General features: G+C 45.7%; 1 protein-coding gene across 3 annotated transcripts in view; it reads right to left on the bottom strand.

Annotated features, from left to right (window-relative positions):
* Nucleotides 1–24,657, bottom strand: part of LOC144142460 (uncharacterized) — a 64,180-nt gene that overhangs the window by 26,962 nt on the left and 12,561 nt on the right. For 2 of the 3 annotated variants that reach the window (XM_077673998.1, XM_077674000.1), the window contains exons 2-4: nucleotides 20,258–20,509; nucleotides 11,882–12,145; nucleotides 8,121–8,243 (exon numbers count right to left, since the gene is read on the bottom strand). In XM_077673998.1, the coding sequence (XP_077530124.1) occupies nucleotides 8,121–8,243; nucleotides 11,882–12,145; nucleotides 20,258–20,509 (639 nt within the window). The remainder of the gene's footprint in view (nucleotides 1–8,120; nucleotides 8,244–11,881; nucleotides 12,146–20,257; nucleotides 20,510–24,657) is intronic. The other variant, XM_077673999.1, reaches the window with a different exon arrangement.

Below are 24,657 nucleotides of genomic sequence, written 5' to 3'. Positions count from 1 at the left end.
CCCCTCAGAATATATATATATTAAAATGGTATTTATTGGGAGCGCAGATAGGGGTACGACGATGAGCTGGGCCAAGCCAAGCGGTCGTTTCAGCCGGTCGGAACAGGGCGAGCACGAGACAAGCGGGTGCGATAGGACGTGACCAAAACTGAACCATGATAGTGTCCTGACCCTGGTGCATGCCCACAGACGGAAGATTGTCTGTTGCACCGTCCTCGCACTGACGCGTACCACCAAACAGGAGATTGTCCGTTGCATTGACTCGGTGACTATCTTCTTTACAATCACTCCCCCGCTGAAGAGCAGCCATCCTGGCTGACTAGGGGCACGATAAGACGAGGGGGTCGTAGTAAGGCTTCAGGCGTTGCACATGGACTGTCTCGTTTCCACGTCGGCGTTGGTCGGGTGAAGGCTGTACTGGCTCGACAAGGTAATTAACGGGTGAGGTACGCTCCAGGACCCGGTATGGGCCGTGATAGTTTGAGAGAAACTTACTGCATTGTCCAGAAGGTGTGGATGGTACCCACAGCCACACCAGTGAACCGGGGGAGAAAGACACATCTGGGAGGTCCTTGTCAATGCGATTCTTTTGCGTGAATTGATCGTCGGATGTAAATGAGCGGGCAAGTTGACGGCATTCTTCGGCATAAGAGGATACTTGAGACAAAGTCGAATACTCAGCGGCGTCAGCTCTGTACGGCAGAATGGTGTCAAGGGGGCGAGTCGGTTCGCATCCGTACAGAAGAAAAAATTTCCCCGCATTTCCCCGAGGAGAAGAAAGTGAAAGTGCGAATGCAGGAGTTGAATTTGCGCGGTTCGGTAATGTTCGCGAAAGAGAGATCACACACACACACAACTACAAAGAAAGAAAGATGCATTTATTCACAGACACCTATTTGTGTTGTCGTTGTACTTGATTGCTAGAACGGATCTCAGCTTTGAAATTTCGTGTCAGTACTCCTTTAAGCGGGTGCATTAGCCCTTCTCACGCCCGATTCTTGGCCAATCGCCCTAAGTGGGTATGTGCTAAAGAAATTAGGAACTGGCGTGAGCACATTGAGGCTCACTGTGAAACTGGTCGCACACTTCAGAGCGCAGATGGCGGGGACTGACGAGCAGGCATTTGCGCCCATTAGGGGGGCAGTTCCGCCTGTCGAGCAAGCCATCACGAATAGCGAAGTGGGACGCTTGGCGCCAAATTGCTCGAGGTACCGAGGAGTTCGACGAGTTCGAAAGGTAGTTGCAAAGCGACATGACCCACCGATCTTTTCGCTGTTCAGATGGCATGGAACTCACGTCAACGAGCGATACAAAGCACTCAGAGGGGGAATTAGTCGTCTCGTCAGGCAACATCGGACACCGGGAGAGGGCGTCAGCGTCGTGGTGCTTGCGGCCAGAGCGATACACCACGCGGATGTCAAAGTCCTGAAGGCGGAGTGCCCAACGTTCCAGTCGGCCAGAAGGGTCTCTCAGCGACGACAACCAACAAAGTGCATGATGGTCGGTGACCGCGTCGAAAGGTCGGCCATACAGATAAGCACGAAACTTCGAGAGGGCCCACACAATTGCCAAGCATTCCCGCTCAGTGACAGAGTAATTCGACTCCGAAGGTGTGAGTGTGCGGCTTGCGTAGGAGACCACGTATTCGTGGAACCCGGCCTTCCTTTGAGCGAGAACAGCACCCAGACCAACTCCACTCGCATCGGTGTGGATTTCAGTTGTGTCCGACGGGTCGAAATGGCGAAGAATTGGCGGGGACGTGAGGAGGCGACGTAGGGTTGTAAAGGCCTTGTCGCAAGCCGATGACCATGCCAAAAGACCCGTCTTGTTGCCAAGAAATTGTGTCAATGGCGTGATGATGGAGGCGAAGTTACGCACAAAGCGGCGGAAATACGAGCATAGCCCAATGAAGCTACGAAGCTCTTTGATCGTGGCCGGACTTGGGATTCAGCCACGGCACGAAGCTTGTCCGGATCAGGAAGAACGCCATCTCTGGAAACGACGTGGACAAGGATCGTCTGCTGGCGAGTAGGAAATCTGCACTTCTTTAGGTTTAGTTGAAGGCCTGCGTCCTTCATACAAGCTAAAACTTGCTCGAGCCCCCGTAGATGCGTGGAAAAGTCGGGTGAGAACACTACGACGTCATCCAGGTAACACAGGCATATTTTCTATTTGAGGCCGCGAAGAATATTGTCCGTTCGAATGTGGCGGGCGCGTTGCACAGGCCGAACGGCATGACGTTTAACTCATATAAACCGTCTGGAGTAACAAAGGCTGTTTTCGGACGATCCGCATCTGTCATCCCGACTTGCCAGTATCCGGAGCGTAGGTCAAGGTACGAGAAATATTCAGCTCCTGGAAGGCAATCTAGGACGTCGTCGATGCGTGTTAGCGGGTAAACATCCTTGCGTGTTATTTTGTTTAGTCGACGGTAGTCGACACAAAAACGGATGGAGCCGTCCTTTTTCCGTACGAGTACTACCGGCGACGCCCAGGGGCTGTTCGATTGTCGAATGATACCGCGCTGGAGAATGTCACCCACTTGTTCGTCAATTATGCTCTTTTCGGAAGGGGCAACGCGGTAAGGTCGCTGGCGTAAAGGCGCGTGGGAGCCGGTGTCGATGGGGTGGCTGACCGTCGTGGTGCGACCAAGCGACGTCTGCGCACAGTGAAAGGACGAATGAAATTGACAAAGTAGTTTCATCAGTTGGTCTCGTTGGGGCGGCGTAAGGTCGGCGTCGATGGCACGATCGAAAACTTCCGGGAATACCCGAGATGCAGTGGCAGGAGGTGGGCAGAGTCCGGTCACCTCAACGTGCGGTAGGTCGTCTAAAGCGGCGATGAAAACGGCGGACTCCACTGACTCGGAGCGTCCAAGGCACTCGCCGCGGAGCAAAGAGCGAGGACTAGCTCCAGGATTAGAAACGAACAGGCGGCTTGGCCATCGCGGATAGTGAGCAAGGTGAAAGGAAGGAACAGACATCGGCGTTGGGAGAACAATTGCGACGGCGTGAAAATTGCATTGACGTAGGAAGGAAGATGGCAGAACAAGGGCACAGGGACGGTGGAGCATGAAGGGAAAGTGGTGTCGTCGGCGACAGAAACTTTCACGGAGTGGTGTTGGAGAAATTTCTGATGGTATACCAAGCGGCGAAAACAACCCAACTTCGGCTCGGGCGCAGTCAATGATAGCGTTGTGCCGGGATAGGAAATCCCACACCAGGATGGGGTGGGATTGAAGAATGGCGGATCCCGCTGACGAATGGAATCGGAACAGATGATGGTCGTCGAAGTAGGTGCAGCCGGGGGCTCATTCTCGCGAGGAGGAGCCATGGCGCTGGGGAGCGTCCGGGAGCTGAGTTCTAGTGTATGAGAGGTCAGGACCACAGCAACACAGCAACCTCCACCAATTCTAAGGGGATGTATTGCTCAACGCAAGGTAGCTGACGAAAGGCCTTTAGTGACCGTTATCCAAGATGGAGCGGGTTCACAGACGCGCGCCTGTCGTCTTCGTCGCCGGTGGTTTTCGTTTTGTTGTCACTGTCGATGCTGCTTTCGCGGCTGCGGAGTCTGGCGCACTGTCGTATTTCGTTCACTAGCGCCCGTACCATTCATCTCCTTCACAATATATATATATATATATATATATATATATATATATATATATATATATATATATATATATATATATATATATATATATATATATATATACCTAAATATATAGCGAATCAGAATAGGAAATGAGGGGCTCGTTGAAAATAAGACAGGAATTGCTAATTGCTTTCCGACGTTTTCTTGGCTGCCAACTCTTATTTCTGTCTAACTTTCAATGAGCCCCCATTTCCTATTCTGATTCGCTACATGCCTACCGAGGACCTCTGTTCTGGCAGTCTTCGTGTCATAGGAAGCTTCAGAGGGTTCAACGCTGGTTGACCACTCTTGACATGTCGTTGACACTCGAGTCACGGCCCGGGGACTAAAAAGAAGGTCTCCTTCACCCCGAGTAGTCCGAGTGGCGCTGGCTACCACCTCCAAGCACAAGAAACAAAAAAGCTTAAGCTCCAGAAAGTGGAGGGGCAAAATCGCCCCGCCGGTAGCTTAGTGGTTATCGCACCAGTCCGGTATTCTGGAGGCCGTGGGTTCGGATCCCACCTGACGGGCATTTTTTCTCCACTTTCTTTCTTTCTTTCCAAATTTCTTATCTGTGTCAATGTCCTGGCACATCCCCCCCTTTGCTATCCAAGGTTTTCTTGGCTGCTGCCAACTCACATATATATATATATATATATATATATATATATATATATATATATATATATATATATATATATATATATATATATATATATATATATTTATATATATATATATATATATATATATATATATAGATATATATATATATATATATATATATATATATATATATATTTATATATATATATATATATATATATATATATATATATATATATATATATATATATATATATATAAATATATATATATATATATATATATATATAAATATATATATAAATATATATATATATATATATATATATATATATATATATATATATATATATATATATATATATATATATATATATATATATGTGTGTGTGTGTGTGTGTGTGTGTATAGAGACAGAGAGAGAGAGAGAAATAAGGGTTGGCAGTCAAGGAATCCTCGGAAAGGAGAGTGGAGCATGCGGCGGTAGGTGATAGAAACAGATGTAGATATTTTTGAGACAGCAAGAAAGGGGTGAAAAAATGCTCGCCGGGTGGGATCCGAACCCACCACCTCAAGAATGCCGGTCTGGTGCGATAGCTGCTACGCTACCGGCGGGGCTGTTTCTCTACCACTTTCTTGGGTATTTATGTAAAGGTAATTTTTGTTTCTTGCACATGGGTGTGGTAGCGAGTGCCACTGGGACTACGCAGGGTCTAGGGGACCTTTTTTTAACGCCCGGGCCGCAACTCGAGTGTATACGACATGTCGAGAGTGGTCGACCATCGTTCAACCCTCTTAAAGGAGCCATAAAGAGAAAACAAAAGTTTGTTTTATTCGAAAGATTAGGTGTTTCATAGTACCCCAAGCGCTTTCCCGGAAGCAAATGATGCTTTATTCACTGAGAAATAAGGCAATTTAAGCCAAAATTTTAAATCTCCCGCTAAAATTGAACATTCCGTGACGTGTACAATGGCGTCATAGAGCCGGTCCATGAAACAGATACTTAGTATGTCGACTCCGTATAGCACCCACACGCGGGAGTCGATCGAGGTTGCGGCCATTTAAAAAATACTAGTAAAACCTAGTGCACCCGCAGCCCTAGTATGGAATCGCCTGATCCGGAGAACAAAACTCTCGCCGAGGAGCTCGGGCTTGCATTTAACAACCTCACACCACAAAAACGCTCAATGCTTCTAAGTGCACGAGCGGCAAGAGTTGTGGTATACGCGGTGGACGGGAAAGCGACCATTCCGCGATAGCCACAACAGACGAACGCCCAGCCGTCGGCACCGCTGCCTCGTCAGCCCCGTCGCGACGGACGAATATAGACTGGTACGTATGTGCCGTATTTTGATTACGGTTAATAATAGTTCAATTTCAGTAGCAGTATCACTTATGCCAGTTGGCCGGTGTCGTGTATGGAAAGCCGTTCGCGCGAGCTCTCTGCTTCGACCAGAAAGATACGAGCGTCAATGCGCGGTGTTTAAAGCATTTTTTTCCCCAAGGTCAGAGCGATTTGACGAAGTCGGCGACGAGCGCCAGCATGTCCCAGGAGTGAGCTAACGTAAGGGTCCCGCCGTAACTGAACAAACTGAAGTTTTCAGTGGTTGCAAACTGGAAACGAGCTCGTAACGACAGCAGCAAGCCAACACCATTCGAAACTTACGCGACGACTGGCACTATCTCGTCGCTTCTTGCTGTTCCTTACTCCCCTCGTTTCTATTTTTACCTTTGCTGGTTGGCGATATGACGGCCAACCTCCTGTGAAGGGATTACGATACGAAGCAAGGTCGCGGCTGTGCGTGCTGGAACGGTTCGTTGGCCCCGAAGAGCCTCGAACCCGAAAATTCGTCTGCGCGACGGCGAGATGTCGAGCTCGGCCGGCGCGCTAGTTTCGTACGCATTGGCGCACACGCTTGCGAGTTCGTTCGGACCTTCAACTGTTTACTCCACCGTTCTTTGTCATAAAAAGAATGTGCAGTATGTTTCACGGGCATTTAGCTCGCTATGCAAGCTGTAAGCCCTGCCTATTATGCGTTTGCTTTTGCCGGCCTCCGCCAATCGCAGAGCATTCCCAAGTGACATCACAGGTTCTGTTGCGGAAAATGAGCTGGTGGGTCGCATGGTCATTTCCTTTTTTCCTAATTATGTAGCTTATTTCAGCGAAGTTTGCGTTATAAGTGGTGTCGTTATGGTTCTAACGAGGCAATCTTTCGAATGAACCAAACTTGTGTTTTCTCTTCATGGCTCCTTTAAGCTCCCTATGGCACCAAGACTACCAGAACAGAGGCCCTTGCTATCCATGTAGCCAATCAGAATAGGAAATGAACGGCTCATTGAAATAAGACAGAAACGAGTGTTGGCAGTCAAGAAGACCTCGAAAAGCTGAGGGGAGAATGTGGTAGGCTACAGAAAGAGATGAAGAATTTTTTGATACAGAAAGGAAGTGCTGAAAACACCGACTGCCAACCCTTATTTCTGTCTTAATTGAACGAGCCCCTGATTTCCTATTCTCATTCGTTACATTTATACATCGGTGAAAGATATGAACAACTTTGCGGCTTACGTATTTATTACAAAGCAGTCCAACTGTTTCAGAAGTTGAAAGTCCTTTTTCAGGGAAAATTCCTGTAGACGGAAGTTTCACTTCTGAAACATGGATGTTTCGCTTCCGAAACATCGACCTGAACGCTGCCCAGCTTTACAAGCTATTGTATTTTTGAGGTGGACATCAATGCTGTGCTGTCAAATTCTTACAAACATCTGGACCTCCGAACTTGCCCGGTAAATTTTCCTTCGTTTAATTTTTAACAACTGTAGGTGGCGTCCCTAAGAAGGATTGACACAAAAAGTTCCTGCGCCCTTATTGGCGCCATTTTTTGAAGATAACTTGTCCAAAAATTTGACGTGTCGTTTAACTGTAAACATGGTCATATTTAGTTGGCGAAGATATTGTAATAATAATATCTGAGTTGGCTAGGCTACAGAACAAATTTGTCTTAGTTCTCAAATAGGGCGAATATATCAGTCATTTTAAACAATATCGCAAAAGTGTTCTACCAGAAATTAGGGCATTAAAAAGTTCTGGATAAGTATGACGTTTTGCGCTGACATGGTATACCAGCTGATACCCGTCAAAGTGGGTTCTTAGTGTAGTGTATCTAAGAAATCTTCAAAACACCGACCAAAATTTTGTTCAAAATTTGCTTTTTTAAAAAAAAAAACTTGTGGTAATGGGGTTCAAGAAAGACACCGAGTCTCAGAAACCCACACCTTTGGTGCGATCCGAGCCCGCCTTCACACGCCTGAATCCCCCAAGCCCAGGCACGCACTGCTGCAGTCCCTGGTGTCGTTCCCCACGCACACGCTACGCGTGCCCCGCACTGCCTCTTTCTCGTCCTTTTCTACGCACAGTTGCCACAACTGTATTCAAGATTCCAACAGCCAAAGTTGTTCTCAGGTTGTAAAGCATTCATAAAAGAATTTGTCGCATTAAGGTTGCCCGACAAACGGATAAGTCCCAAAATTGTTTTCGTAATTTAGAAAACCATTTTGCGGGTTAGGCATCGTAGGAAAGCTTCGGTAGAGGCAAAGCATCGCTTCTCTAATAAAGGGCTTCGTCCTCATAGGCACGCCATATATAAAAGAGAACACAAGAAGTAATGAGAAGTTGTTACTGGGCATATGCAATAAAGCGATCCTTCCAAGTACTCTTTGACATAATCTACAGAGTTCCTTTTGGTAATCTCATTCGTTAACATAGGAACTCAGTGAACTGAAGAAAAGTCAAAAGCACACACACAGACACACAAACAACACTCCCACACATGATACTCCTACACTAATCTAACTCCACTAAAATGATTCTTGACAATACTTACGTTCCAGTGCGGCCTTTCTTTTCAGTTTCTCCTCCCGCTTTTTTTGAATGGCATTCATTATGGCTGATAACAGTGTGCTGGCGAGAGCGGCTCCAGCTGCTGCACCCACTTTTTTTGCCACCTCTTCAGGACACAAAGGCAGAAGTAGAAATATGGAAACATCAGAACCATGGAACTTGTGCAGCATAGCTCCCATAATGGAGAATCTTTGTTTTTGCACATATTTTTAGAATACGCAAGGTATATGTGATCAATACGGCTTGCAGGAGGCGGGTTAGTTGGCGCCAGTAGTTTTGGAGATATACGTAGCGAGGAGAACCAGAGCACGTATTTTCAATTTACACATTGCTCTAATTACGAGGATTACTCTCGCAAAAGAAAATTTAAGTGGGCGCCTGTCTGACCCGCTGCCAGCTGGGCTAACGGTAGGTATGTTGTCGCTTGAAAACAACCAATGTAAGTACCTTTTCTCTTCTGGTTTTTTTTGTTTGAGCCCAAAGAAATGTATTTAGGCTTCATCCACAACGGTCAAAACATATTACATCGGTGTTTGTACTACCCCTCGTGTCGCAGTTATTTCTGTTAAAAAGTGCTGATTTTCAAATTCGCTGCCATTTTGTTTCACTCAGTGCAGTGATATAAGCAGAAATTTTAATGCTTTTTTATTGATGTATTCGAGGCTAGAGAGGGTTCAGCCCCTTACCGTTAGGGTGTCGTCAAAGTCAGGTAACCAAGTTTAGAAATATTTCTCGAGCTCTACATTCAAAATGATTTTCTAACTCAGTTTTTCTAACTGGCGCACATAATTATCAGTTTTTTTATTCTTTGAGAGACAAAATGGCTGTTCTCAGTATTTGCGTTTATCTAATCCCGTACATAGTGGTAACGCCTGTTTTTCACGAGGCAGTTGAAGGAAAGTTTTCCCTTTTTTGGAAACAGCTGCTGTATTTCTCTTTGACTCTGTATGTCAATTCATCCGCGGTCTTTTTTGCGCAGTATGCCCCTTGCTGATTTTATTCCAAATATTTGTGGCTTCCAGTTAGTCAACCCTCAGCCGCGGCATGGCACTGCGTGTTTATGATATGGGAAGTTTCACTTCCCAGAAGTATTTTTTATCAGGACGTTCGTTACATATGAAGTCATCTCAATCGCTTAAAAATAGTGCAAAAAAAACGCAGCGAGTGGCATGGTCTTTCACTCAACGACTTCGAATCGCAAAAAGGCCTGTCAAGCTCAAATTAAAAAAAAAAGATGATTCAATCTAGGACAGAAATATCTCTCCTTGCTGCAGTAAACTTCAAGATGAGTTTACGTCTTTACAAAACAGAGTAGTCTTTCAAAGACAGGTTTGTTCATAAAATTAAAAATACGTATTTTCGGCTTTTTTTGTTATAGGGAATAAGAAGGATGCCAAAGAGAAACAATTCGCATAAAAAATATTGAAATGAAGCTGTGGTAAAGTTTAGACATGTCTGCATTGCTCAAATTAGAAAGTAGAATGTTAAGGACATACTTATTTCCGCAATCACACAAGTTTGAAGCCGGTGTTATCCCCCTGAAGAAATGTTTCAGGAAAAATATAGGTTTGCTTTAATACAAAGCAGGTTCACCGCATACAATAATACATTTTGGAACAGTTTTCAAACGATTAAATTGAGATGATAAACAAAGATCAACAAAACCGATTCACAAGCCACTGTATTGTTTTGCCCTTAAATCATCTCCGAAAATTGTTTTTGCTTTTGGCAGGCAGTTATCCAAACTATCGCGAAAAGAATGATTGTGCTACTGTAGTTGTGCCTCTAATTCCTCCCTATTGCACCATTTCAATTTTAACGTGGTATCAGTACACTACTAACTCCGCCTTCCGTCTTTTTTTTGTATTGCCGCACAGTTGACATTTTGCAGCACCATTTTGAAAGCAAGAGTTTAGCGGGTACAAATGCTAGTATCTTCAGAAACAACATGGCGGTATTTTGTCTTCACGGTCCCTCCAACAAATTCAAATATGGTAGGTGGTAGCCTATTTTGCTTGATCCACTAACGCCTATGAGGAATATTATCTCGTTACTGTCTAACATAGACTGTTCTTTCTATGGAGCGGTGGTTCCGTACTCGCGTTTTTTTAACGACCCCACGTGCCCCTCGCTGGCCTCCTCGACAATCTAGCCCACCTCGACATTACGTTTGAGCTACTTCTCCAGGATAAAATCCGCTTCCTTGACATATTAGCAACACACCGCAAAAAGACCAAGGACAAGACGGAGACGACAAACAAGCGCTGACTTCCAAGTCAGTTGGAAGTCAGTGCTTGTTTGTCGCCTCCGTCTCGTCCCTGGTCTTTTTGCGCCGTGTTGCTAATGGATTACCAACTAGCCGGAACCCTCACGCATTGACATATGTTTTTCTTTACACGAAAATCGCATTTGATGGAAGTGCGAACCTAGAGCCAATAAGCTGTTGCTTTCCGATAACGCTGCCCATTCGAAACTTGTCAAAAACGGTATCGTCAACCTGTGCTTTGCCAACGCCTTGAAGAAGTCTTGCGAGCGCGAAATGGGCCTAAGCTTTGCAAAGCAGACAGTCTGCCTGGCAGAAGCAGGGTACTCAACTCATGTTATGGTATCGGTGGCTGAGTGCATACTCAGGAAGTCCCGCATGAAAGAACGCGATGATGCGCCACCGCCTACGGAGAAAAGCAAGGTGGCGGTGATCCCGTACCTGCATTGCTCGTCCCATAATATCAAGAAGATAGCTTCTCGCTCCAACATAAAAGTAGTTTTTTCTGCTCCCGAGAAGCCAGGAAAGCTCAGCCGGTTGTCAAATCCTAATAGGTCGGCGAAGCCCTCATCAAGACAAAGCACAGGAATAAATTTGCGAGTGCACTGAGCGGGTCGTTTACCAGATTCCGCTACGTTGCGGCAAGGTTTACGTGTGGCAATGGGGTAGATGCCTGAACGAATGCTTAAAGGAGCATAGCTACCCTGTTCTTAATCAGAACGGGGGCTTTCGTTATTTGCGCTGCAAAACGTGTGTGGCTGTTCTCCTCCCATCTTTGAGAAGTGTGTTATTGTGGCCCAGTACCGACACTACCCGTACACGCGAAATTTTGCACGCGCAAACCATCGCTCATTTGGGAGATCGTTGCGTTTCGAAGCCGTCGGTAGCTCTGGGGGCCAAAGAGATTGATTTTTTAAACTCATACTTATGAATTCTTTTCCGGAGCGTGTGGCTTTTGCGCATGCTATTTCTGTTCGCCCTTGCGTGAATTTGGCAACTTCCTATTTGTAAAGTTTTTTCGGTTTTTATTGGTATTGATTGATGTACTTGCTTTGCGATACCTTTATCGTGTTTTTGAGAATGTTAAACTTCTACGTAGTTTTCTTTGTATTTTTATATTCACTACATCCTAGTTGGTTCAAATGAGGCATGTTGACTGATAAGAGCACTGTATATGTGGTGTTTGGGGTTTCTGTGTGATTAAATTTGGTAGTCAGCGTTCCGTGTGTCGTCTTTTGTGTTCCTTTCCTCATCTTTGCTGCGCTTCGATACGCCGCTGTGTAAGAATGTCATGGCAACCCACCATGTGGAAAAACGTTTAAGCGTACTAAGCGTACTGCAAAATGTTCTCTTTTTCTCACAGCGACAGTAGGAGTACCCTTGTTAATATTTCTCTTGCATGTACAAACCGCCACCTTCATAGGCATACTTCCCAGCGCAATATTTCCCATCGTACAGCCATCCAGCTTTGTCTTACCCACCTGAACCTGGTGATCCAGGTACTCCCGACACATTCTGGCTAGGCGTTTCTGAGCCAGATTGTCCTTCAGCTGGCTGGACCGGTGTTTCTGAGCCAGGTTGTACTGAGGTTGGCTGAGCAGGTATGTTTGAGGCGGATGCTCCTTGGGCCGTGTTGCCAGGTTTTTCCGTTGGGCGTACCATGGAAACAGTGGCACCCGCATTGGCATTGCTGGTTTTAGTCTTTTCCTCGCTGCTCTCCTGCTCGCCTTTTGAGACACCCGAACCTGGACAACGTATTGTACAAGAATTCATGTACCAAATACCCTCGCGAAACATTCTCTCAACATTTGCGAAAATGGTGCTTTTTAGCTGAAGTTAGGGCGTAACCACTGCTTCAGGCTAATTTTTGAAACGCCCTGCCTACACCTTTAGCCCAGGGGTGTAAATATTTGTGAGGCTCAGGTTATATAGTTCTCATAGTTTTTTAACCGATCACACATTACTTTATAACACGGTAAAATCTTCGTCCTATTCGTGAAGAAGCCATGAACTGGCGCCAGTGGATCACGAACACGTCCACAAAAATTTATGAGCTATAGCTTGACAAATGTAGACTGTTAATTTTGTTCACCAAAAAAATGTATTAGTAAATTTTATTACAGCCACGTTTTTTTTTGAGAACTTGAAGTGAAATTGTTGGCCGGAATGTTTGTGTCTAAAGAGGCGAGGCAAATGAAGCTGCGTTCTTTCCCGAAAATACATTTTTACAATGATGTACAGTCATAGTTTGGCGCACCAACGTACGCGTCTTCAGCTTCAGCTGCCTTCACCTCGCCATACCACAGCGCATTGTTCTTTTCAATTCCCTGTGAGTCCAACCCCAGCCACAGGCGTACAAACCCTAGTGACACTATCAGTACTAAAAATATTAACAAAGAACCATGCTGGTTTTTTTAATTATGAAATTACTACTAAAATGGCACCAACCGAGAACTTCTCCCGAACAAATATTTGTACTGCAGGTCGCCGTAACCGGTATTGCTTGTTTTCTTTGAGAGAAAAAAAAATCAGAAAACATGTGGTTTCCATGCACCCTAGTCGGGACAACAATCATTGCTGGTCTTACGGGTTTTCCCTGCGAGGGTCCATAGGTTTTTTTTTTTTTCAGTTTAGCACCCATGAAGTTTTATGAATGGAGTGTAACCCTGCTTTTGAAAGTGATACAAGGCACACTGTCTTTAAATAAGCCCTTCGCCATTTACGCTAGACGAAGCCTATCACACTCCACGCATGTACCAATGATTGTAAAAGATTGTTGTCTCCTGCTACTCACAACCCCTAAAACTTGAGAAGAGTTGGTGCTTGCTGCAGCGGTCCAATAAAGCCCCATGACATATTTTGCGCCAATATAACTTCATTGCCATCGTCTGGACTGGGTGAAAATTTTTCAACATCTTTGTGGCCGCTACTGCAGCGTCATGACTAACCAATGCGAGATTTCCTAACCTTCTGCCTGAAAAACTTGTCATAATTAGTGGGCCTGTTCTACTCTCACCCTCCATTACGTAATTCTACGCTCACTTAAAAGCACTGGAAAGGACACATCGACGCCTTTGCTTAGTCGCTATTCTCACTATTCGTTAATTTATTCCATTCTTTTTCTGAAGCGGAAAGTGTTCGTTCCGTGGTATGCTGTGTCGTGCCATAGTGCTTGGTAGCAGTAATGAGTGTGGCCTCACTACAAACCTGTCTTTACCTGTTTAATAACAATGTTATCGACCTTCTTAGACGTTTTTTTAACGAAGAACTGACCGAGGTAATTGAGTGCACAGACAAGCCGCAATGCTTCGTCATTTAGCAACGAACTTTGCCCGTCACTTTTTAATGCATAGCATGAACGTCGGCTGGATTTTGTCTTGAAGGGGGCAAATGCGCTGTATTGAGGGGAACGAGGAGAAGGCCAAGGGGTTGGAAAATGGTTCTGGGGTGACTTGGAAGGGGGGAACGTGCTCTTTTTGCACCCCCTGCGACGCCCACGACGGGTAGCGTTAAGAGCTGCGTGTTGCAGAAAAGCCGGCGTCTGCGGCATTGACATGAGCGAAAGATAGGCGTGAGGGAGAAGTTCCGTAGCGCCACACTCCGGCATTTACTGATCTCCCTTCAAGACCAGTTGCAATATGCCATCACGTTGCGAGACGGGATTCACCTCAGTGGGTTTCTGCGTAGCGTTACCTCCTTATGGCTTCGCAACTCTTCACAATTCTTTACTCTAACAATGTACCTATTCTTCTCCTGTTTTGCGGCTTAGGCACTGTAAAATAACCCCCGCTGCTGAAGGCGTGCTTTCGTTGCTAGTTATAACGAGCAACGAAAGGGTTCCTTTCGAGCTAAGAAGGACGGGGGCACCGGTGCGGATTTACGCAATCGATGTGAGCAATGACCCTTGTGAAACAGACAGTTCTTGCAATTGGTTTGGCGGTTCAGCCAACCAGCCAGAAAAAGTATTTCGAAATAAGGCGTTGGTATGAAGAAACCATTGTAAACCACTAAATCTGGTACCACTATTATAACTTGTAACATTATTTTGGAAAAGAAGAGAGTAGCCATAATAAATTAAATATCAATAAGAAACTACTAATAAGCCGTGTTGGTTTATTGAAAATAGCTGTGCGGGTGATATTTTCGGTGGCAAAAATGAATGCGTGGAAAGCAATACCTTGACCCACACGTACCGAAAGAGCTCGCACGAGCTCTTTTGTATTGGTGGGTCGAATAATTATTGTAAATGTCTAGGAAATATCGAAATACCCTAGATATCTTGGCGGCATTCGAATGCAACGGTAATGAAACAAACAAATTCCATAGATAACTTCCGAGCAGCGAAGCGCAAAAAAGTAAATTGACTGGAGTAAACCTCCACAGTGTTTATCGTGGCGGGGAGCCAGACGAGAGGGAAAGAGATTGAGAGGTGGGCGAATGGACAAGAAAGACGTTTTTGTGGGAAAGTTGGGAGAAGACTACCGTCTTTGAAAGAGATTTGCAGCCAAGTGAGCAGATACGCTGCCCAGATTTTTTTCTGAGAGGTTCAAACTTAAAAAAGATAAAAAGATAGACAATACAAGTAATGGAGACACAGGCGAGTGCTACAGGCCTGGGTGCCAGTAGACGTAAAGCACCTGTAAGAAACTTACAATTGGCAGAAGCTAGTTCCGCCGAATTGGCGAGGGAGGTCCGGGCCGGTAATGGCGACGGGATAATATTCAGAAGTAGGCACTGAATGGTGTACAAGGGTTTGGGTAGCAGATCTGGCGCTATGGTTTAGACCAGATAAAATAGAGAGAAGCCAGAGAGGCTGTGACTGGAATATTGGTAGGCGAACTGGAAGAAAGGTGATTCGACACCTACCCTTAACGGTCATTGGTAAACTACATAGGAATTTCTGAAAGCTTTTCGTTAACTCCATCCCAGAACAATTTTCCCACCCCTTCGCTCACTCCCTCATTCCCCTCAATACAGTGCATTTGCACCCCTCAAGACAAAATCTTGCCGACGCCCATGCAATGCATTATAAGCGCCGCTATGATTCTATTTGTCCGAGGATAGAGAGCAGTTGTGACCTTGTTTATTGCTCTGCACGGACAAACAATGCCCTGTGGTACTTCCGACAAAAATATAAAGATGGAAACCAAAAAACGTAAAAACGCTGTAACAAAATCAAAATTATCTACCTTGCGCACAACGAAAGAAGGAGAAGACCGAATCAGAAAACCTTGAACACAGAACTAAATGCAGAGAAAAAAAGTTGCGGATGACTATACTCCAGAACGAGAAATATGTGTGAAGTCCGAACCGCAGGCTTTTTGGTCATGGCGCATAGCTCCTGGGTCTCAGGAAGAGACCAAGTGTTCAGCGAACGCACGGAGGCACGCACTACTCTGTCGTTATCTTGCAGCGCGTCACCGCAACCGAGCATGTTGTAAATTATGTTTGAGTCTGCCCCGCAAGTGTCACGTGGTTAGGAATAGCCACGCAACAAGGAAGATGCGAAGCACATCTACCGGTGGCCTCATGCATCGCTCAGCACTCACTCCTGAGTGGTGCAGTGCACGGAGGCAGCACTTACTCGGGAATTCTCTCGACGGCAGCGATGTTAAGCGTCAGCGCCAGCTGCGCGATCTGTGTCTCAGGAAGGGACCGCCAACTGCGTCCCCTGAAGTGAACGCACATTATTGTCGAGCGCACGACAGCGCACGCTACTATTGCGTCATCTTGGAGTGGGTCGCAACCGCCAAGCATGTCTCACAACCTAGCCTACTCCTCGCACTTTCACCATCCGTCGCCGCCAGAAAGCGTCTCGAGCGGGCTCAGCACACTGCCTTTACCCTCACGTTTTCGCCACACGTTCCTCGGCCGTTTTCTTTTTGTATTCGCTTGCTCGGTTGCGACGCCGATGTCAAACCACCGTAGCAGCCAGCAGAATTCAGTCAATGGTGCCTTGATTCCAGAGGATGGTTGCGCGCAGGTGTTTAACGATAGCTTTTGTTCAGTATTTACCCGTGAAAACATTATCAGTTGTCCTAACGTAAACAACATTACTGACGCTAACATGCCAGTGATTACGATTAGCGAAGTCGGAATTCAATCTTTACTTAACAAACTAAAAAACTCTTCTGCTCCGGACCACCTCGGTTTCAATAATAAAATACTAAAGAATACTTCTGATGGTATCTATCGCATCTTGTCCGCTCTTTTTTCACAGTCCATTTCATCTGGTGCAATTCCTGAAGATTGGAGAATAGCAAAAGTAACACCCATTTTTAAATTCGGCAATTCCTTATCACCACTCAACTACAGACCGATATCAATAACAAGCACTATTTGTAAACTTCTCGAACACATCATCCACGCACAGGTGATTAGCTACTTAGAAGAACATAATATCATCTTTAAATACCAACACGGGTTTAGGAAAGGGTATTCGTGTGACACTCAGCTCGCTGGTTTTATTAACGATATTCACTCTTCCGTTGACGCTGGGCTTCAAATCGACTCAATATTTCTAGATTTTTCCAAAGCTTTCGACCGGGTACCTCACCACAGATTGCTAATCAAACTTACACAACTTAATATCCACCCTCTTGTAATTGCATGGGTTAAAGATTTTCTGTCATCAAGGGTTCAATTCACATCTGCTAATAACGTTAATTCTTCTTTCGGTCAAGTACACTCTGGTGTTCCTCAAGGCAGTGTCCTGGGCCCTTTACTTTTTCTAATTTTTATCAATGACTTACCTAATTGCGTTTCTTCATGGATCAGGCTGTTTGCTGATGACTGTGTTATTTACCGTACAATAACCTGCTCTACTGACCAACTGGCCCTCGAAACTGACCTGGACTCTATATCTACTTGGTGTTCCACTTGGTTAATGTCGTTGAATAATTCTAAAACTAAACTTATGTCATTTACAAACCACGCATCGCGCATTCAAACTTCCTATTCCTTAAATAACACAACTGTTGAGCTAGCAGACACCTACAAGTACCTGGGACTTAACCTGCACTGTGACCTGACATGGAATCATCAAATCGACATCATTCTTGCATCCGCCAACCGCTCATTGGGTTTTTTAAAGCACAGACTAAAACATGCTCCATCTAACCTCCGCAAACTTGCATACACAACTCTCATCAGACCTAAAATGTAGTACGCATCTGCCATTTGGGACCCTGACAAAGCATACTTAGTTGACAAAATTGAACCCCTTCAAAATCGTGCCGTTCATTTTATCTTTTCAGATTATTTACGTCATACCAGCGTCACGGCTCTAAAACATCGCGCATCATTACCTATCCTATCAGATCGACGTAAACTGTCACGTTTATCATTGTTTCATAAACTGTACCATCACTCTTCACTTCATCCTGATTTCTTTTCATCGACACCGACCATCTTTCCCCGACGGGACCATGCCTTAAAAGTGACACGTGTGAAATGCCACACTTCCAAATATTCACAATCCTCCATACCTCGCACAATTGTGGATTGGAATGCCCTACCATCTCACATTGTAAATTTGACAGATCCGACCAAATTCCAAGAACTTTTACACACTTACTTCGTATATTAATTTTACTAAAAAGTGCTTTTATAGGTTCTAGAGTTCCTTCAGGATTTTTTGTTTGTTTTCCTTCTTTCTTGCTTTTTTTCCTTTTTTTGCCTCACACCCACTTGTATTTATTTGTTTGCCTATTAACGTCCTGCTAGTATTCTTTTTTTTCGTTCTCAATGTATCCTGCCCCCTATGTAATACCCTCCTAGTGAGGGCCTTTAGGGGTATTTTTGAATAAATAAATAAATAAATAAATTGACTGCACTGAAATTTCTGAAGAAGAATCCACAACACGGAGGCGACGCCCGAGGCTTCTATGCTTTGAAAAAACCAGCCACCTTACGCCCCCTATCAACACAAGAAGAACGGTTTGCAAATGAACGCACTACTTGTATCAAGCGTCTAAATACAGCAGGTTTGTTATTGCTCAAATGCAAATAAAAAAGGTAGTATTCATGAAATCAACTGACGAACTCAAAAATGCCTATCTTGACACCCCTTCCCGCTGAAGAAAACAAATTACGAAAATCTTGAGAGAAACTAGAACGCGAAAATAAAGTAAAAAACACAAATTGTAGATGCCTTGTAGCATATAACTATGCCTAAACCACAAAGCTTAACGATTTATTTGGTATAATAAGGTGTGTAGTTACTATTGGCCGAATAAAATAAAAATATTAACAATAAAAGGTACATACGCACATAAAATAGGGAAATTAAAACTTCTCTTTGATACCCTGCTCTACTAGGACGAAAAGAAAAGTAAGCAACCAGGAAAGTAAACCAAAACTCAACAAAATCGTAAGTATAGTAAAGCAGTGAATTTGGTAGAAGAGTTGCACTTGTGAAAGCAAAGACTTTTAAAATCACTTACCATATTAAAATAAATAAGGAAAGAAAAAAGGCTAACTCTGATGTACGGCTTCTTACACAGGGGAGACCGAAATAAATACAAAGTCTGAAAGGAGCCGAATAAAAAAAGATCGCGAAAAACCACCAATCGTTTAGCTGTTTTTTGATTTACGATACTGCATACTTGACAAATCACAGCTTTTATTCGTAGAGGATTCCAAAAAGAGAAAAGCGGTTTAAGGGAAAGCCAATTTTAAGAGAACACTGCCATAAAAATGACTCTCAAAATGTCTCATTTTTTTAGCCTGCACTCTCTGGCTGCCTAATATATTGATTAATAATAAGGTTTAAGGCACCGGCGCTACAGAAACGATAAGGCGCGTGGTGTTGAAGGGCTGCTGATTGATTTTGACCCCGTGGAGAGCTTTAACGCGCAATTCATTTGAGATTTCTACTCAGGGTTCATGCGGCCTATATCCCACCCGATTGCGTGCATCCCAAGGAGCTACCTCCGTGAGTCCGAGGGGATGACAGTACACGGCTTTAAATAAGCACAAATGTCGAGGGTAGCAGAGGTGACGTGTGCTGGCTGAACAAGACCCCAATATCCTCCTGAGCAAGTAGGAAACCGGCACAATGCGTCTACGATGAGTCTGTGCTTGCAAAACTGACCCCGTGAGCTAAAGGCTAAACGCGCGCCACGTATGCGCGGAACAGCGGCAATACGCAGTCTAACATTGGTACGCTATATATCAAAGAAAAGGGACCTCTTATCGATCTCAGTGCACCCTGTCAGTTCTTCCCCACAGTCGGGCGAGTACTACAACCTAATTTTAAACAATAACTAAAGCAAGAGTTGAAGTGGCCCGCGGTAATCCCTCTGAAAGCAGTGAGGGGTTAAAAAACTACAGACATAACTGATCTGTCACCACAAGTGATACGGCCTTACGCATGGACTATGACTTAACAAAACCTGCTCTTCGATGCTCGAGCGACACCATTACGCAGCAGTAGCAGACGATGAGAGAAATTGGCGTGTACTAAATCATGCATTTTTTCTATGGGATGACTGCGCCTTTACACGACATGTTGCGGCGTGGCCAGGAAATGATCATAAAGTATTAAATTGATAAGAACAAAGAAATGTATGAAGGAAAAGAAATGTATGGACGTTTTAAATTTGAAACAACAAAAAATTAAAACAGTCTACCTGTGTCGTTGCTCTGAAGCGAATAAGACAGAAATTAATAAGAGCTCCAAAGAAAGAGACACCTAATGACAATTCAACATAAAATACTATGAGCAGTACTGCAATAGACAAATCCCAAGTGTTGTCTAAGTTCTAATATCGGCCCCCTTAAAAACCTGGAATACATAGGGGCACAATTCTTTTCACAGAACAACGCGCAACCATCAATGAAGGAGAGTACGTTACCAGCACTGGTGGAAGCCGACCCACCTTCTGCACCGGTGCTTGCAGTGCTCGTTCCAGGTTTTTCACGAAATTCGTCACCGAACGAAGCAAGGACGCTTGCAAGACCCGGGTCTACACGTTCTGCGGGTTGCTTGCGTGTTAGTCCGGTAAGTATGCCACCCAGCAGGCCCTGACCAAGCGCTTGTCCTAGGGCTCCTCCAGGTGCTGTGTTATTCTTAGCTCCGGCTGATTGAAACAATGTATCAAAAAAACCTGAAAGAAAAAAGATCAGGAAAACTTGAACATAGCACTTCACGGAACTGTGGCAGTCAGGTACGGCATTTTGGGAAACGTTCATGGTACATGGAAAGGAAACTTTGTATCCTATGTCTGTATGCGTCAGGCAAGAAACTAAATAAATTGATTAGTTTGGAATTGTTGAAAAACGTTTTAGTTGAAGTGTCCGTCGTTGGGACGTTTACTTTGGAATCTTACGCACCGATGCCAAACGTGATTTTAAAACCAGCTGCTTTCGTGGTATACCGGTTCCTCAGAACACCTAGAGATGTTTGTGGTGCACTGACATATAGACGCAAAAGATTTTTGAAGACGATCGTTCTTAAGTAGCCTAGAGCGAACATTTTAGTCTATGACTCTGTCTATCTGGTTCTCTTTCTCTCGATTGAGCCAACCGGCCAATAGCTAAGTGAACTCGTGAAGGAGATAATGATAGCAAACCAAACTGAAGGGTACACCTCTCAATACTGTCATCGTAAAAATAGTGGGCATGGTAATTCAACACTTTGTATCGCTTGTTTATCTTATCGCCGTCGCTGTGACTTGTGACTAGACTTACTGAAGTGCGAATCTGTTTGGATTGAATTTCCTGATGCATTCCTTCTGAAAGACACTAAGCAATCAGTTATCGGCTGCATTTACCGTTCACCCTCATCATGTCTTACTGACTTCCGTAAAGCGTTAAATAGTGTCCTGCACACCTTATCATCAGAAAATAAAAACGTCGTTATAATGGCTCACATAAAGTTCGACGTACTTGACCATACCACTCCTTCTTACATCGTATACACTAACGTTCTAAACGGTTATGGTTTCGAATGCCTTATTACAGTCCCAACTCCATGTTCCCCCACAGGCCCCGCACGGGGCACCTTGAGTATTCATGGTGACGGTGAGCAGCGACACCGCGGACCCCGAGCTCCCATACATAAGCTGTGTCAACCGTGGCGAGGTGTTTAAAGGTGGAGGGTAGAAGCCGTAAACGGTGGCCGTCGGAGCCTTGGTCAAGCTCCGGCCGATGGACTCCCTGCCTGTCTACCAGGCTGGGAGTTCCGGGACCTCTTTGACTACCCGCGTAAGGTCAAAGGAGAAAGTACCCCGTCTCCCTGCTTTCCAATGTATCATATGGCATTTTCAAACACCCCCCCCCCAACCGTGATCGGTCCCTGAAAAGGGGTCGCACCGAAGTATCATTTCCTCCTTTGTCTTCTATCTCCATTCCAAAGCCCGATAATTTCTTCGCGCTTCGTGGTGAGGGAATCCCTGGAGAAATCAAAACCCATCACTTCCCAGTCTGTCTTTCTCATTTCCAAGTTTCTTGAAAGCCTTGTAGGCAAATCGCATAAGGCTAAAAACCTCACAACCGGAGAAGTCCTAATTGAAGTCCAAAACAAACAACAACCCTGCAACCTCTTGAAGCAAACGCGCATGGTCGATGTTGACATCAAGATCACGCGCCATCGCAGTCTGAATAGCTGCCAGGGCGTGATCTCTGATAGAGATCTAATAAATGAGACTGAAGCAGATCTGCTCGACGGCCTTAGCGATGAGGGCGTGACAGCAGTGCGGCGAATCATGATACGCCGAAACGACCAACTAATAGCTACTAAACACATAATCTTGACATTTGACCGCTCAACACTTCCTGAGTCGGTCAATGCAGGCTTCATGAGGTGTCCGGTCCGACCCTACGTGCCAAACCCTCGCCTCTGCTTCAAGTGTCAGCGGTTTGGGCACGGCACAACCTCTTGCCGTGGTAAACCAACGTGCGCAAAATGTGCAGCACATGATCACCTAACCGAGAAATGCGAATCCGAGAGGTTCACCTGTGCGAACTGCCAGGGACCGCACGCTGCCTATTCCAGGAGCTGCGAAAAATTCAAACAAGAAAAGAGATCATTGCCTTGAAAGTAAACGAGAACATCACCTTCCCAGAGGCGCGAATGAGGTTCGCCTCTTTCCCCCTGGGGAGGTACCACGACGCAGCTCTCCGGGAGGCGGAGCAGCGTCTTGTTTTGGTGGGGACCCAGTACCGCGAGTCGGACTTGGTCCCGCCGCCGCCTCCCGCCACCCCTGGGTTGCCTCCGGCGGCCCAATTCGCCTCCGCACCGATCACTGAGCCAGCAGCGGCTGTGGTGGCCACCACGTCTGGTGGGGATGCTGCTGCACCCACTGTCTCGTCCTCTCCACCGGCCCGAAGCACATGCGAGGGCCCGGAGGAGATGGAGCTGGAGGAAGCCGCAGCAGTTCCCACCTCCGCCGCACCGCCTGTGCCACCCGGGGCGCTCCTGACGCCCCCGTAGGCCGCGGCCAAAACGAAGGGCACCGCAAAGGGTGCCCAGTCCAAGTCTAGGGGGTCCAGTCCGTTGGGCACCCCCTTGCCTTCAGATGACGACCTAGACGTCGAGCCGTTCCGGCATGCACCACAGCGGAAGGAACGGGCTCCGGCGTCCAGGTCAGTGGAGAGAATCAAAAAGCCCCTTCCAAGAGTACAAGCTCCGAAAGCCAACACATAAACACACACACACTCCAGTAGCTCTAAACTGCAATAATGGGAAGAGAAAATATTATGCAATGGAACTGCAGAGGCCTTCTTAAAAATCTTGATGATGTCTATGAGTTACTGCATTCCAATCATCCAAGTGTGATGTGTCTCCAAGAGACCGATTTAAACTCCATGCACACAAATCTCTTTAATAGTAACATGGTATTTAGGAGGGATAGAAATGGTGGTGGTACATCTTCAGGCGGTGTGGCCATCATTGCCCGGAAAACCTTGGCGTGCCACACTGTCCAACTACAGGCCATCCTAGAGGCTGTTGCCATTCGAGCGATAATTTTCAATAGGGTCATAACACTATGTTCTCTGTACATCCCTCCTGACTTCCAACTATCGAGCACAGATTTCGAGGGTCTGGTAGATCAGTTACCCGAACCTTTAATTATTTTAGGCGACCTCAACGCACATAACTCTCTTTGGAGCTCTGTTCGCACGGATGCCCGAGGCCGCCTAATTGAGAAATTCTTAACGTAGTCGGGAGCATGTCTTTTCAACCAAAAAAAGCCAACATATTATAATATAGGACACAACACTTACTCACACCTTGACTTGGCTATTGGATCTGCAGTTCTCTTTCCATGTCTTGAGTGGGGTGTGGGCACTGATCCATATGGTAGTGACCACTTCCCCACCTCACTAACATATATAGGTAAGGGCCCGAGCAGTCCATCTTCCCAGAACAGGTTTAATGAAGCAAGAGCAAACTGGAATATAGTTACAGATTCATGTAAACTACACTACACGTCCACAACACAACTACACGTTGAGCAGGCAACCCAACTACTCACGGCGCACATCCTCGACGCCGCCGAAAAGTCCATACCCCACGCCTCTGTTGCCCCGCTATACCAGCGGATGCCGTGGGGGAATAAGGACTGTAGGCAGGCGCGAGAGGCCCAGAACAAGGCGTGGGCTATCCTTCGTCGGTACCCCACGTCGAGTAACCTCCTCTTGTTCAAACGGGCCAAGGCGTTTGGAAAACGTGTGCGCCGTGATGTAAAACGCGATAGTTGGCGTACATTCATAACATCAATTAACTCCTACACAGACACACGGAAAGTATGGACACGAATCCGCAAACTCAAGGGACAACAAACAAACAGCCTGCCTCTGGTCAGCACAACAGGGGATACACTCAAAGACCAGGATGACACACTCTCACAACACTTCCAACACGTTTCCAGTTCAGCACACTACACAAACACTTTCATTAAACACAAACTCATGGCAGAAAAGAAGCCTTTACATGACAATGACAGGTCAGCCACTTCTTATGACTCTGAGTTCACACTTTAGGAGCTGAGGGGTGCTCCGAGCACGTGTAAACCCTCAGCTCCAGGCCCAGACATTACATATACAATGATGCAGAACTTACACACAGACACTCTTGTAACACTTCTTCAGCTTTTCAACAAGATATGGCTTTCGGGGCTCATTCCAAAGTCTTGGAGGGATGCCATAGTTGTAGCATTCTTGAAAGAAGGGAAGGACCCTTCTTCTCCCGCTAGCTATCGGCCCATTGCCCTGACCAGCTGCCTGTGCAAGCTTCTCGAGAAGATGATAA

The sequence above is a fragment of the Haemaphysalis longicornis genome, unplaced genomic scaffold, assembly GCF_048455015.1.
Source record: "Haemaphysalis longicornis isolate Haplotype H1 unplaced genomic scaffold, Haemaphysalis longicornis Haplotype H1 scaffold_6, whole genome shotgun sequence".
Classification (NCBI taxonomy): domain Eukaryota; kingdom Metazoa; phylum Arthropoda; class Arachnida; order Ixodida; family Ixodidae; genus Haemaphysalis; species Haemaphysalis longicornis.
Note: the sequence above shows the minus strand (reverse complement) of the source record. Positions and strands in the feature narration are given on the sequence as shown.